Source organism: Poeciliopsis prolifica, unplaced genomic scaffold (genome assembly GCF_027474105.1).
Source record: "Poeciliopsis prolifica strain line A6 unplaced genomic scaffold, Auburn_PproV2 SCAFFOLD020, whole genome shotgun sequence".
NCBI classification, from domain to species: domain Eukaryota; kingdom Metazoa; phylum Chordata; class Actinopteri; order Cyprinodontiformes; family Poeciliidae; genus Poeciliopsis; species Poeciliopsis prolifica.
Genome location: NW_026562395.1, coordinates 6,065,899 through 6,081,425, shown reverse-complemented (window position 1 = coordinate 6,081,425; position 15,527 = coordinate 6,065,899). Strand labels below are relative to the sequence as shown.

At 43.4% G+C, this 15,527-nt stretch overlaps 3 protein-coding genes and 1 non-coding gene across 4 annotated transcripts; 3 read left to right on the top strand and 1 right to left on the bottom strand.

Moving 5' to 3' along the window:
- Nucleotides 1–2,776: 2,776 nt before the first annotated feature.
- Nucleotides 2,777–4,045, bottom strand: glrx5 (glutaredoxin 5 homolog (S. cerevisiae)). The gene is made up of 2 exons (XM_055044681.1): nucleotides 3,531–4,045; nucleotides 2,777–2,960 (listed from the first exon to the last, which is right to left on the bottom strand). The coding sequence occupies exons 1-2, from the start codon at nucleotides 3,928–3,930 to the stop codon at nucleotides 2,788–2,790; spliced, it is 573 nt and encodes a 190-aa protein (XP_054900656.1). The 5' UTR covers nucleotides 3,931–4,045; the 3' UTR covers nucleotides 2,777–2,787.
- Nucleotides 4,046–4,231: 186 nt separating this feature from the next.
- On the top strand, nucleotides 4,232–5,065 carry prkrip1 (PRKR interacting protein 1). The gene has a single exon (XM_055044468.1). The coding sequence runs from the start codon at nucleotides 4,253–4,255 to the stop codon at nucleotides 4,826–4,828; it is 576 nt and encodes a 191-aa protein (XP_054900443.1). The 5' UTR covers nucleotides 4,232–4,252; the 3' UTR covers nucleotides 4,829–5,065.
- Nucleotides 5,066–5,168: 103 nt separating this feature from the next.
- On the top strand, nucleotides 5,169–14,693 carry clmnb (calmin b). The gene is made up of 10 exons (XM_055044467.1): nucleotides 5,169–6,922; nucleotides 7,170–7,231; nucleotides 7,323–7,418; nucleotides 8,646–8,729; nucleotides 8,806–8,898; nucleotides 8,993–9,219; nucleotides 9,302–9,495; nucleotides 9,576–9,658; nucleotides 10,686–11,971; nucleotides 13,037–14,693. Exons 1-10 carry the CDS (start codon nucleotides 6,853–6,855, stop codon nucleotides 13,164–13,166), a joined length of 2,325 nt encoding a protein of 774 aa, XP_054900442.1. The 5' UTR covers nucleotides 5,169–6,852; the 3' UTR covers nucleotides 13,167–14,693.
- On the top strand, nucleotides 5,186–5,465 carry LOC129369296 (small Cajal body-specific RNA 13). Its single transcript, XR_008606935.1, has one exon. It is a non-coding gene; the product is annotated as a small Cajal body-specific RNA 13 (non-coding RNA).
- Nucleotides 14,694–15,527: the final 834 nt, after the last annotated feature.

The following is a 15,527-nucleotide window of genomic DNA, read 5'->3' as shown; positions in this document are numbered from 1 at the left end:
CTATCTCCCAGAAAATTGTGTTTTTGGAATTCTATGAATAAAGCAATGAAACGGACAGACTTTACTGACTTAGAGATTTAAGATCGTGTCAGTGCTACCCGGGTCAGGGATGGGGATCTCAGAAGCAACACCAGCCACCACAAAGCTGCTGATCTTCAGTGCTTTGATCCACAGAGATCAGGTGTTTGATCCCATCTCGTCACAGCTCAGACCGGTGGCTGAGCAGGTTTGCCTACAGACTGCGAGTCGGTGACTCTGGAGACGAACATGAACTCGGGAGGAGCAGCGCGAGGAGACCTGGACTCAGGGACACTGGGGGATGGAGACTCAGAGGAGGCACTTGGAGAAAAAAACTAATGATGCAACGTGTGCAACCCCCCAAACAATTCCTAGAAAATAAACAGAAGTGAGTCATTTTTAATAATCTACACCACTTCCTGTTTCCTCACCGGGTCCATTCCATTTCTACTATTGAAGACGGGAAAGACGAGATCCTGGCGTTAGAGTGAGACAGACGATCGTCTGGAGGAGCGCTAGGAGACTAAAGATGCATCTGATATAGCTACTTGTTTACACAAGTAAAAAAAACAAAACAAAAAAACAGCTGCTCTCAAAAAAAGGAAAGAAAAAAAAAACTACCAAAAATTCTGCAGCTTTTCAAAACAGAAAAAATACAAGAGACATACTGTTGAGGCATCTGTTTATTTTCACACATGCTAAAATGTAAAAAAAATAAAATTTGGTCATTTTTTTACATTTTTGAAAATTAAATTGAAAATAATTTATTTTTAATTTGATAAAAGTTTAAAGTAATTGATTATTTTGGGATAAAATTGCAGAAGTGTTATTAATGAATGACAGTCGACTCGTCGTCTGCGTCTGAAAATATTTAATTGTTGCAGGGTTGATGTGTTCCTACAATACATTAAATGAATGACATTTAATTGTAGTAGAAATGGGGTTAAATTGCAGAAGTACAAAAATTAATCATGACTGAATTATTTTGGGGAATAAATGGACATCAACTGGAGACAAAATTAAGGAATTACAAAACAACAATTCTCTGGAGCCTCCAAGTGTGGCCAGTGGGGCCATTTGGGGCCCTTAGAATGAATCTGGGCAGATTTATCTGACTGGACTATTGATAGCAATACTACTAAAAAAAAATTGAAGTGAAATTTTTATCAGAAAAATTACACGAATATAGAATAATGTTAAAACAGAGGACTATAAACACTATTCATCTTTTCATAACCACCTTTTTTTGTTTTGATTTCAATAAAAAATTTTGTGACTACTTTCAACTTTACAGTCGCAAAACTTCCAAGACGTAGCTCAGTAATACTCTCGAGATATGACCTCGTCCCAGTTTATTCATGATTTAATACTCGCGCACAAGCCAAAAATAACGACATAAAAACAGCCTTTTCCAGTCATGCATGTCAAATGTTCAAAGCGACCATCAGATACGCCAGAAACAAACAAGTCGACTCGTCGTCTGCGTCTGAAAATATTTAATTGTTGCAGGGTTGACGTGTTCCTAAAATACATTTAATAGGCTTTACATGTACAATATCTTACAGTGTACTACACGTTCATTTCATAATACAACTGTTGGAGGGCGCTCCAAAACAAAACATAAAAACACTCTTCCTTCGGCGACAAAAAGAAAAAAAAAAAAAAAAAGACAGGTTGGAAAAGACGGATGTAACAAATTCAACCTGCCACAGTTTGTCCAGCAGGGCAGGAAATAATTAAGAGAAGAAGAAGAAGAGGCAAAGTGTGTTGGTGCGTTTCAGCGGATTTCAGCAGAAAAAACTCAGTCGGTAGACTTTGTATGTAAATCACAGCAATAATAGGCAAAGAGGCTGGAGTTTTTTTTTTTTTTATCATAATGCATATTAATCCCTGTTCCCTCTTTATGCAGTGGAGCAACAGGCAGTGCGTCTGGAAGGTTTCAAGTGTGTCGACATCATCATTTGGAACTGAAGTCCGTCTGAATTTTGGGAGAACCACGTCTGGAGGAGAGGTAGTCCAGATCTCTGAAGGTAACACGGAAGAAAACCGTGGCGACGTCGATACAGAACTCTGTTACCCAATGGGATTATCCATTTTGAGTTGGCAAAATTAGGTAAAAAAAAAAAAAAAACAACAACTTGAGGAACTTCAAAGTCGATATCATTTGTATTTTTGGACTGGTGTAAAAGGCTCCGATTCAAATGCATAAAAAAATTACTTTAAAGCATTTGTTTACGATGGCGTATTAAGGACATTGTAGATAGACAAAAAAAGGAGTACATTTTGAGATTAATTTCAGAAATTCTGATTTTTTTTTTGTTTTTTTTGTAGAGCACTGACTTCTACAAATTCAGACATTTGTCGGGGGCTTTTTTTTTTTAAGACGACTTGTGAGGTTAATCTCAGTTTCTGAGGTTTTTCAGAAAATCAGGGATGGTTCTCAGAAATTTTGTAGAAATACTGAAAGTTTCTGAGATTCCCCCCACTCTTTCCCCTACAAAATTTCCGAGATCAGTCTCAGAATGAGCTTTTCTCTCAGACGTTTACCACTTCTTGTTTTTATCTACAAATGGCCCTGACACGCCGTCGGTTTCATTAGCAGCAAACCGGCTGCATGACGTATCCAATCTGCCTCGTCAGCCGACTCATCTCCAAGTGTGGCCGGGGAGGTGTGGACCTGATGAATGTGTTTTCCGTCTTCTCATTTCTTTGACGTTTCCTCTCTCCTTTATTCCCCCCCCCCTCCCCCCCACCACCACCACCTTTGTCCTACTTGGATTCCTTCTCGGCGTCCAGCAGAGCGGAGCGGATGCCGAGCTTCTTCAGCTCGTCCACCAGGTCGCCGTTCTGGTGCATCTGGAGCAGGATGTCGCAGCCTCCCACGAACTCGCCGTTGAAGTAGACCTGAGGGATGGTGGGCCAGTTGGAGAACACTTTGACTCCTGTTGTTATGGGTCAAAGTCCAGACAGAAACAGGGAGATCAGTCACCAAAGGAACAATAGAGAACGAGAAACATAATCCAGCTTTTTTCCAGCAACAGGACTTTTTGCTCTCCGATCATATTTTTATCCACTACCCAGTCAAAACAAGTATTTCAATGACATTAGCTCTGAGAGGAAGAAGTAATAATCATAATAATAATAATAAGAAGAGACTGGACACCTGAGAACACAGGTACACTGTCTCAACCCCACTCCCCCCCTACAAAATTTCAGAGAAAAGTTAAAATCTTACTTTACTGCTGTTAGATTTTAACAGCAGTAAAGTCTCTGATCTCATCTGGTTTGTTTGCAGCCACACCCCGTGGTGCTGCTGCAGGGCGCTGATAAAAGCCCAAACTGTTTGGAAATACAAAGAGCTGATCTGAGGGAGACACGGCAGTCTGGTTGAAACGGACCAAACTCAGCAAAGAGAGACGCTTACAGACCGGCTGACCGATTAAGAAGCTGCGCCTTTGGCTAAACCTCTATTTAAAGACGCCGACTTGTTGCTCGGACTCTTACTTACTGACCTTCTCTGAGCTCCTGGTCTTCCAGGACGTTGTAGGAAGCGTACTGGTCCACGCCGTGCATCCGGAGGATCTGGACCACGGCGTTGCTGAAGCCACACATGGGCTGCGCCGGGGTCCCCTTCATAAACACCACCACCTTGTCCTTCTTCACCATCTCGCCAAGGTCCTTCTGGAGGTCTGCCGCCGCGCACAAGAACCGGGCCGAGGCCGCCCGCACGAGTCCGTCGGCTGGCCTGAGTAAGCACACGGCCGCGCCGGACCGTATACACCTGGCTGTGGAGCTAATTAAACTGTTCATGGTGTTTTGTTTTGTCTGCGAGTTTTTTTCTGGTCTCGATAAGCAAACTAGTCGCACACGGACACGCTGAGTTCTATTTGAGTGAAACTCGCAGGACAACATAGACGTCAAGCTTTATGGGCGGGACCTACACGCGGATTGGACGGCTGTAGGCCACTCAAGTTTAAGCTGAGCTGCTATTGGCCAAAAAGAACGCCAGTCAGAGCGTAAAATAACGTCAACAACGTGGATTGCGTAAGAAATCGTTTAAAATGAACTTAAAAAAAAAAGTCACTCAACAACCGTATTTGCTTTCTTGAACTATATAATGTATTTGCTTAAAAAAACAAAACGAAATTAAACATTTTTAAAAGTGACTCATGGAGCTTTCAAGAGCTTCCGGGGTTAACCGGGCAAGAACGGAAGTACTCAAAGGCAACTAAAGATGGCGGCGCAGACACATAAAAATAACAAACCGGGAAAGTCTGGGGGGAAAGAAGCTCAGCCGCTGATACTCCCCAAGACTCCGGCGGAGGAGCAGCGTCTAAAGCTGGAGCGGCTCATGCGGAACCCCGACAAAGTCGCTCCCATCCCGGAGCGGCCGAAGGAGTGGGCCCCGCGGGCGCCGCCGGAGTTCGTCCGGGACGTGATGGGCTCCAGCGCGGGCGCAGGCAGCGGGGAGTTTCACGTATACCGCCACCTGCGCCGCAGGGAATACCAGCGGCAGGACTTTCTGGACAAAATGGCAGAGAAGCAGGGCAAGGACGTGGACTACATCAAGAAACTGGAGCAGAACCGACTGGAGGCCGAGGAGCGGACGGCGAAGCGAAGGAGGAAGCGAGAGAAGCTGAAGCAGAAGAAGCTGCTGGCAAAGAAGGCGAATACCGAGGGCAAGGAGAAAAAAGACGGAGATGAGGACTCTGATAGTAGTGGAGAGGAAGAACGAAAGGAGGAGAGTGAGGAAGAAGAGCAAAAAGAGGACGACGCTGAGACCCCGAGCTTCATCATGGGGAGGAAGTGAACAACCGGGAGGGGGTGTTAGCCTGGTCTCTAACCCTGACCGAGTCAGGAGATGGAGAGACGTATTAACTGGATCCGTTTTACTGTTAAACACAGAACTCCCTGAGTGGATTTTAGCCAATCACTTGATTCGGTTTGGACACGTGATCACACTCTAAAAAAAAAGTTAACCTCTTGGGGTTTTGACTAAATTGTTTGCTCATGTTTTGTTTTAATAAAAAAAAACAAACAACTTTCATCCTATGTTTCCTTTCAACGTTGCTCTCGAGAAGGGGATGGAGGATTATCCCGCGTGCTGCACACTCTTTCCCCATTCCAAATGTGCTTTTTCTTGAGGTTATGACGTCACGCCCGCGTGTCTTTGCCGCCTTGTCGACCGGCCCCTGGTGACCTCCATCACCCGCGGGAACAGCAAGGCTGCACAAAGCGTCTCGAGGAATGAAAAGGCGTGGCTTCCGCAGGCTTGGGAGTCCCACGTGCGATGTTCCTTGGACAGACTTCCTGCTTCCCACGGAGGAGGCGGCCCTGCTCAGTGGCCGCCTCCTTTCTTGAGGCAGGCAGAGTAAAAACCAAGGCAGCTTGATATTGTTTGGGCCAGGGGAAGCTTTTCCTGTCAGACACTGTCTGCTGTCACAGTAACAGTTTAGTACCACAGCATTACTCTCACTTTAATCCATATCCAGCATTTTTAAAGGCAGATGTTTAGTAGAGGTGGTATGGATGAGATTTGAGATTACTTAGATTTTTTTTTATATGCTTGCAATGTTCAGCCATGTTCGATAAACGAGAATATAATTTTGATTATATTCCGATTTACTGAAAGTGTCAGATCAATCATACTTTTCGCCTATGACGATCTTTAAGCAAGTGGAAAGAATTATTTTTCCTTTTCTAGATTAAAGGAATTATTTTTTTTATGCATAACTACCCAAAATCTTTGTTGTAAATATGACTGTATCCACATTGACACTTTGGAGTTTGCCATGTGCACATAAAACATAAAGTTTGGTTTGATGTATTTTAAAACTTTTTTTTTTTTCAAAATAAAAAAGCCAATTTTCTCTCCTGACAATAAAAATCGACTGCGACCTGTTGGACACGTTTCGCAGCGTAAATCCGATTCCTCTGTTTGGACCTCGGGCGTTTGTTGAAGAACTTTAGGGAGGAAACGGAATTACTTAGAGCCCAAGTCAGCACAAAGCCAGAACACCAAACATGGGTTTCTATGTGATTCATATGGTGACTTATGTGTTTTCCTCATCAGCTATGAAGTAAGCATGCCAACTGGGAAGAGAAGGTATTTTCACACACAGCTAATAGAAACTTGGCATCAATCACAAAAAAAAAACAACAAATCTTTGATTTGTAAAGATCACATTAGGGTGGTGGTTTCACGACCTGACTATAAAATGATTGTTTAGTAAATTGTTTGATTATTATTATTATTCAGTTTCCTACTAGACATCTTCCAGAAATGTTGCTGTTTGGCAACATGCATCCACACTAAATACCCAAGAAATTTTACTTGCTGGCAAATTTAATTTTGTTTTTAAGGCGCTTTAAAAAGAATGCCTCCGCCCGCTGATTCTGCAGGTCGTTTCGAACATGCTCAAACAGCGTGTGGTAACTAAAAGGTCATGAGTCAGAGATCAAATTCTTGTGCAAGTCTTAATTCCTGGTATGTGATGAAGCTCAGTACCAGTATCAGTAAAACCAGCTGATTGTTTTGTGTGTTTTTTTTTTTTTTTGTCCCACGGAAAGATCCAGTGAAATCTGGCAAAAGGCGCTGCAAATACGACTCTGTGGACCGCTGCCCGCCAATGGCAGGGAGGCTATGTTGTCCTCGGGGGGAGTTCAGCTCGGTGGGAGGTTTGGGCGTGCTGGAGCAAGCTGTGCTGTCTCACTTTGCCTCCACCTCCGTCCTTCTTTGTATGAGGAAATCTCAAGAGAAGATTGTGGATATGTTCAGCTCTTGGCACCTCTTTTGTCTCCACAATGGGTCTTGAGCAAAAGGAGTGACTGAGAATGCAGGACTTACTGGATTCACAGAGCAAAGCAGCAACGGCGATCAATGATCACAATGGGCAGCCTCAAGGTATGATGTGTTTTAGTGATCCATAAGGCCAGCTAAATACCCTGTAATCAAAAGAAAAAAGATACAAAAAAGGTCACTTGTTGCTATTTTTTTTTTGCTAGATTTCATCCGCTTTATAGGCTTTGTGCCATCTGGTTGCTCTATCACCTGAAATGTTTTTATTGGTTAGAGGTGTCGTCGTCTCAAAGGTGTTTTAGGAAACGTTTTATTACCGTCTTTGCGCTACGTCCCGCTTCTCCTCTCTCAGACAGGAGGAAAGGTACGCAGAAGAGAACCTTCACCAGATGGATGAACGTGTTCCTGCAACAAGTAAGGCGTGAACCACAAGACTTTCACTTCAAAGCACTTTTTGCAATAAAAGCGATCGTCCACAGAAGCTTTCGTTTCTGTTTATTTCCAGAGAAATCCTCCCCTCTCAGTCTCCGACCTGTTCACAGACATTCAGGATGGCAGAATGCTCATGGCGCTCCTGGAGGAGCTGTCTGGCTGCAAACTAGTGAGAACTCCCACATTTTTTTCATCTTGAAACCATAAAAGAAATTGTTTTTTTGGGGGGGGGGGGGGGAATAGAGCAACACAAATTGGGGATGTATTAAAGTCCAATATTTTTGCTTTTGACTGAGTTCCCAAGATTCCTGTTGACTTTGACTGGGTCATTCAATTAAAATTGTTCCACTTTTGCTCCAGTTGTTTGTTTTAGATGAATTCAATCTTTTCTTTCAGTCTCAACGTCTGTCACCAGCTCTGTTTCCGTTACAAAATATGCGCAAAACTTTGCACATCAATTGGGAAATCTATGTGTTTCCATTCCACATTTTTTCTGTATCCTGTGGCAAACTCAAAGGTCCACACTTCCCCAGACGGTCTGGACCGTGAAGGAAACTGCACTGTGAAATTGAACGACAGCAATAAAATGTCCCAAACACTTCTCCTGCTCTGATTAACGATTTTCAATAGTAGGGCAAACCGAACGTCTTTGTTCACTTCCTGTGTTGTCATGCAATTCTAAAACAGCACAGAAAATCAAAGTCATCATTCATAACTTCTGTTTGCCGATTGGTCCATTTGAAATTGTTCATTGAAATCGAGCTCAATGGGAGAAATCTCGTCTGGAGCATTGGAGGGAGATGAGAATCAAGTTAAAAGACAGTGGCCAGCCCAGCAGAAACAAATTTCTTCTTGCCTCTCTTCCTTAAGTTGTGGAATGAAGACATTTCATGTCAATGGTTTCTTCCACTTGAGCTGTGCGTCTCTCCACATTTACCAAGGGACTCTTGGCTGCCTCTCTATGTGCCATCCTTACCTGTCCTGTCAGTTTAGTTCGACGAGAATGTCTTCTAACAACGCTTTGAAAATAAGAAAATGTTCAATTGATTCTCTTATTTTCAATAATGGACTGATCAGACCATTATCCAGTCTGATTGAGTCTGAGTCTGGTGAGATGTTCTAAGCTTGGGGTGTTGTATTGTAACATAAAAGAACATCCCATCTGCTGTGATCCTTGGTCTTCATGATGCCGATTGCTCTCTAATAAAATTGTGCAGATTATTTCCCTCTTACATTTCAGTTTTCAGGGATGTCAAAGTAAGAAAGGGGGGGCAGGTTGGTAAAATCTTAATAAAATACAACAACGTTTACAAATCTAAAGAGATAAATTGTGTAAGAATTCAAGAGGTCGGGTTACTTTTGTACTTGCCTCTTCACACTGTCACTTTCATGTTAGCTTTACAGGTTCAGGTCTTCATCTCATCGCATTTTCAGACTGAACAACATCTCCAAAGCCCTAGCTTTCCTGGACGACAGACATGTGGGGATTCGCTCATCAGTTCAATACAGCCAGGCTCATTGTAACCCACTCACTTACAGCAGTGTTGCCCCCCCAGGTGAAGCTTCTTGGCATCGACGCCTCCAGCGTCGCTGATGGCGTCCCTTCTGTTGTTCTCAACCTCGTCTGGAACATCATCCTCCATTTCCAGGTGAGCAACTGGGTACCTTCATTATCTGTCTAATCTTTTTTTTTTTATTGTACACTATAGTTTGTCTCTTGGCCTCTTTTGGGAAACCAAACAGGTGAAGGAGGCGACAGGAGGCCTGCAGAGACATTTGTCTTCCAGCCTGTCTTCCTTATCCCTGAGCGCCTACCCTTCCACATGTGACCTCTCACCTCAAACCCGTGACAATGATGGCTATTCCTGCAACACTCTGCCTAGGAAAGGGAAGAAGGCTGAAAGGGAGCCAAAGTACCACAGCAAAGCCATCAAGACTCTCCTGCACTGGGTCCAAAGATGCACGTCAAAGTAAGCCCGCATCCACTCGATGAGTGGAAAAAAAAAATCACAATTTTCCACGAATGTCCGAAGATAGCCATGAATTTTGCAGGTACGGTGTGGATGTGGACGACTTCGGGGCCAGCTGGAGAAGTGGAATGGCTTTCCTGGCTTTGATTAAGTCCATAAAACCGGAGCTGGTCGACCTGAGGCAGAGCTTGTCCAAGGAGCCAAGGGAAAATCTCCGCCAGGCCTTCATGCTGGCCCATCAGTGTTTGGACGTACCCCCCCTGCTGGAGCCTGAGGGTAAAAACCAGAACAAAGACATCATAAGCCACAATGGTTACCACAGTAACATGAAGAATAGTTTATTTCCCTCTTTACAGACGTGGCGTGCGCCTCGCCGGACGAGCAGTCCATCGTAACATACGTGTCGATGTTTCTGCGGGATCATTCGGTCACAGATGAGGTCGGCGCAGTTTGACACTTGAACATCAACCTTTTTTTTTGAGAGAGAAGCTGCTTCTCCGCACACATTTATTTAATATACAGCCTAACATAACACCATAAGACTGTCACCAATCACCTTTATCCACATTTGTAGTAAAAGAAATGAGAAGGTAATTTCTGGATTGGGTGTGTTTTGAGAAAAGTCGTTTTTTTTGTCATTATTCCACATTATTCATTTCTCATGAACTGAAGCATATTCTTAAAAACCATAGAAAAAAAACTTTACACAAAAAAGAAATGAGAAATTAGCCGTCTCACCAAAAACACATTCATTATTGTACGGTGTCCCCCTGTGCCACAAAAAGTATTTACACCCTTCATGTCACTCTACAACACCTCTGAGTTATTGGTAGAAATAATTCAGATGTTAGGGTAAGGGTTAGGGTTATGTGTTGAAATATGTTGTTTTCAACTTGTGTCGCTAACAGGAATTATCCTCATAACTGGACGTAGTGATTAGTGAGTTAGCGTGGTCCAGAAAAGCTGAATCTGATTTCATCTGGCTTCTGACTTCCAGATGGATCTGGAACGTTATCATCATGGTTTTGTTATCATCATGGTTTTGTTATCATCACCACATAATTTAGATTTATAAACTGAACCGGTTTTTAACCAAAGCCCAAAAGGGTCTGTTTTTAACCATATCTTTCAGAGACGCTTTAACGAGTTGCACATAACAACCCCTCTGTCAAAAATGATGAAAAAAGAGAGAGTGAGACTTTTTATTTTTATTTATTTAGGTTTTTTTACGTTTCTAAAATGTGGCCTGGAATCTTCCAAAGATTTTTCAAACCTATTCTCTGTTCTTTTCAGAAGTTGAATTCATTGCTAAGTCGAGCATTCGGTCGTCTTATCGAAGCTACAGAGCAATAATAAAAATAAAAATCCATCATTGCCTTCATCACATGACTCAAACTGTGTTTTTACGTCACACAATCATAAGCATTTATAAACAGGCTAAAATGTGACTTTGCTTTATATTACAGGATCACATGGCACAGTTTGACGTTCACGAGATTCCCGGCTTTGTGTCTTTTGAACCAGTCGGCCTTGGACAGACCCTGGCTGACGACCCGGAAGCCCGAGCTCTGCTCAGAACCTTTGAGAAAAGCGACGAGCAGCGACTGTGGAGACAATGGTCCAGAAAATCTTCGGAGGCCTCCAGAGCCCACAACGCCAACAAGAGCGGGAGCCCCGAAACATCCTTTCCCTTCACTCAAAGAGCATTAGAGCCACCAAGTCCGCTGGAAGCAGGCATAGCCAACCAGGATATCCGATCGTGGATGGATAAGAGTTCGGATCGAGGCCACGGTAAGAGAAGCCTCGTTTCCCAGAGCTCCGAAGAAGGAATCTACAGCTTGTCGGCATTAGATTCAGACGAAGAGGACGCTTACAGCTACATCCTGGATCTGAGTAAAGATGTTTTCCGACCAAGTAATCCATCAAAAAGACAAGTACCAAAAGTAGAAGAGGAAACGGCCGAGGAGATGGAGGAAGAGTCGAAACATCTGGCACTGCGAGGGATGTTTGACGGAGGCGGACATAAACAAGAAGGTCATCTCAGGGCAAACAGGAAGTTGGATTTGGACGAGCTCAAAAGCAGCCGTAGAGAGACGACAAACAAGAGGGCCGTGTTGGACTCGGAGCCAGAGGCCCGCACAGGAACAAACAGAGACACTTACACTGAGGAAGAAAGCAACAAAAGGATGGGGAGTGATGGTAAAAAGAAAGATGGGCTTGACAAAGTTCAAGATGGTGGCGTAAAAGCAACTATTTTCGAAGTAGCAAGTTGGAAACATGATGAGGAAGGAGGAGCAGAGCTCTCTGGAAAATTGGGTCTTGTGAGCGAGGGAACAGTGGAGGAAGATTTAGTGGAGGATCTGAGGGAGCAGAGTGAGTCGGAGGAAGCTCGTGTCGAGAAGAAAGACACAGGAAGTCAGAAACCTGTGAAATTACAAAGTTTGAATAATAAAACAGCGGAAAAAACTTCCTCAGAAGATGCTGGTTTCAATATCCTGAACACAAACGGGGCTACCATCAGCAGCATGGACTGTGGAGCTGAAGTGAAAATGAAGGAAGCTGGTCATTCAATGACATCTTCTGATTACGGGTTCGTTCAAACAGAAGACAGGAGGAAACGGGGACCAACAATCAGCAGGATCGAGGGTCCGAAAGCAGATCAGAGAACTACCCGCGAAAGCCGTCCTGATGACGTCCATGAGGGCGAAAACGTCCGGACTGTGACCTGCAGGGCGTCTCCTCAGTCGTTACGGTACTGACTCATCATTGCACACACACTCAACCTCTTGATAAGTCCCAGTCTCCCCTGTGCCTGATCAAAAGTCTGAATTCAGACCCTATTGTAGTAATTTCTCTTGCAGTTACTACAGTACAAGTAAACTGGTGTTGAATTTCACAGAGCTCTAAGCAAAGAGGACAGAGACAACAAAACATGCTCAGGAGAAAGTTTGAGTCACGGTGCTTCCAAACGGTTGTGTCTGCAGACGGTACAACGGCAGTGTAGACCAGATCACAGAAAATCTGCCCGTGATTTAGAAATAACTTGGAATTCTCATAACAATGTGCAACAAACAAGTTGCTGAAAAATGCTTAATGGTGACAGAAACAAGCAATTTGTGGAAGGTCTCTCATCCAGCTGCCACACTGGGTGAAATCAGATCCGGTCAGCGCAGTCCACACCTCCAGTGAGCCAATTGTTTCTCAATAGCCAAGAGTTTAGACCCTCTATATGAAGCGAAGCGTAGAAGGAGGCGCTTGGCGAAGGTGGGATAAGAAGTCTTTTTATATATGAAATACATTTTTGGCTAGCACTAGTGGCTTTTTCCATTTTTCTCACAGTATGTAGACAGAAAGGAGGCATAGAGAAGTGGGGACGGCATGTGGCTAAGGTACTTAGGTCGGGAATTGAACACAAGGGTGGACTGTGGCCTCGCCGCTCTACCCACTATGCTACGCAATGACCCTGAACCAAAAAGCCTTAAGAGAAGAATATAGCACAAAATTAAATCATAGATGTGATTACAGGATTTCCTTTTGACCATTTAGCTCCATAAATAAAAAAAAGAGAAATACAGTGAGACAGTGTGGCTCAGGCAGATGGTAATGGAACCGTCTGTGGGACGGAAATGGAAGTATGAAGGGACACACCGGGTCAAAATGTGGGGACGAGACGGCAAGGGGGGAAACTGTCCTCTCGACTGTCCACTCGTCCAAACCAGGCAATCAGTTCTGTTTTGTGTTATTTCTCTGAATGCAGTATTTGAAATGAAACATAAAAAGCCCTAATAGATCTCTCCTGTGTTCGTATGAATTCCAGGAACAATGGAGGACTCAGCCTTCAGTCCATAGCAGCCTGCTGTAACTCAACCCCATTAGAGCTGGAAGTCCTGCTGATCCTGTGGATCTCGCTCTACTGCTACCTCATCCTGCCTCAGCTGTACCTCTGAGTCAACTTGGCTGTACATCCTCGCATCAAAAACACATTTAATTAGACCGGTTTCCTCTAATGGGGCAAACGGAGACTCTACGGCTGGCCTGGCTTTTCTTGCGGGTCATTAAACTTCCCTCAGGGTCACATCGGAGGATTAGAGATTTGAGGACTTCTGCCAGCAGGTTTAACCCGGTCGTAATTGTGGTAATCATTTCTAATAATCTGCTTGATTCTATTGATTTCTAGGCTCCTCAAAGTGATTGTTGCTGCTCAAATGACCAGAACTCTGTTCATGTTGGGGGCCGATTGGAAATTTCCCTGGGAGAAATGAATCCTTTCAGGCGTAGTTGACTCGACCCACCAGATGGTGGCATCGCTGCATCGCAGGAGCTGTGCATGGACGCCGGAGCTTTTGCTTCTCTGCTGAGAACCCAACATGACCTGCTGTCATGTTGGGCACGATGGTCCGGCATGTTCTGTTAATGAGTTAAGCTTATTCGTCTGGGGTTTTAATTGCATTTCTTGTTGAATGGAAATGCCGTAAATGCGAAATTGTATTGTTTTGACAAAATAATACTGACAAAGTTTTGTGCAGATTTGTAATAGAAACACAGCCAGGAATCACTATTCCCCTTATGCAGACGTAGACTTCGGACCGGTAAACCGCTTTTCACACATCTGTACCAGGAGAGACAATTCAAGTCTGGAAAGATTTTTTTTTCCCCCCACTTAAACCAGAGAAGCAGCATTCAAACTCGTTTACAGTTTCTGTCTGAATGCCACTGCATGTATGCAGGGAAACTTCACCAAAATAAAAGTATGCGCCGGTTGCATAAGAGCTCAAAATCCATGTTGACCAGCATGCGAGAGAGGAACAGCTATGCTCTGTCCTGAGAGTCCACCTGATGCTCATTATTTGTTGGTGAAATTCTAAGAAACTGAAAACAGGCTCCCACTGTTTGCTCGGAGCTCAGCCCAAAGGTCAAACGCTCGGCTCCAGAGATCAATATGCTTTCAGCTCAACGGGCGCCCCCGCACCGAGCCCTCGCCACTCCGCCAAAGCAGGAGTGCTGCGTCTCCTCTGCCCAATCGGGCCGGGATGGCAGGGCCGGGCCCAAGCCTCCATGGGGCCCTTAGCCAAATTTGGCTTTGGGTCCCTCTATTTCTGGGAACAATGTGGATTGTTGGAATCAACAGTTAGACAATTCGATCATTCAGACACATAGAAATGGTCTAATTGTAACACAGACCATAGATCTAAACTTGTAGCTTCCATTTATAGATAATGACAATGTTATTACGTTTGATTTAATGCATTCAGCAGGGAAAAAATTATACATTTAGGATTTAATGAGGAAGTTTACTTTGTAAAAGTTTAAAGAATCATCTAGATAGTTTGATTGTTGTGTTACCATGGCTATGACACGGTGTAATCTTTGTGTTTGAGTTGAGTTTGTTCACAAATACATCACCGCAAACAACCAATAATCAGTGATTGATTTTAAACTTGGTGAATAAATCTGGTCTCCCTCTCACAGATTCACTTGATCACCTGGTAATGATTTAAACGTGTCAGTGATGCTGAGGTTCTCAGTAGGTCGGGTTTTGGGGGGGTTTAGGGGTCTTTCTGACTGAGGCCCCATATCATCTTGGGCGACTGAAAAGAGAGACTGAACTTTGACGTCATGGCTTTAAAACGGAGGCGGCTCCATGTACACACCGAAACACGGCACCGGCATCCTGAAGTGCATCTCGAGAACCCAGCTTCCTCAATAATTGTTTCTGGTCTCTCACGATAAAAATTATAAATCAATAAATAAGAAATAGTAAATGCACCTAAAATCACCTTGCTATGTATTCAGCAAATCAGAATACATAGATGACACGAATGCATACGCACAAAATGCTTATTTATTTTATATAATAGCTTACAGATTATAACATTTTCAGCATAGAAAAGACTGCTCACTTGACAGTTGTCCAGCAGACAATTATTGACATTTACCATAAGTAAATGTCAATGGCTGGTAGAAGAGACCTGGACCTGGACCACAAGAAGTTTTCCTGGACGTTAAATTGTTCCAGAAGTTATTTTGACAGACGATATTATTGTTATTTCGAGACGATTGTAGCTAATCTAATGGTAATGGCAGAAATAACGCACATAAAAGATCGGTAAGCTTTAAATTTCAATGAGCATTTAGCACTGGAACTGGAAGACATTTTAAAACATCTAAAACAAATGAAACAAAAAACAAAATCAAATTTGAAGATTTTGTAAAGAAAATTGACCTGCAAAAAAAAAAAAGAAAAAAAAAAGGTCTAGTTCAGACCTAAGCACCAGATTTTAGTCTTTTATCAAACAGTTTTTGGTAGA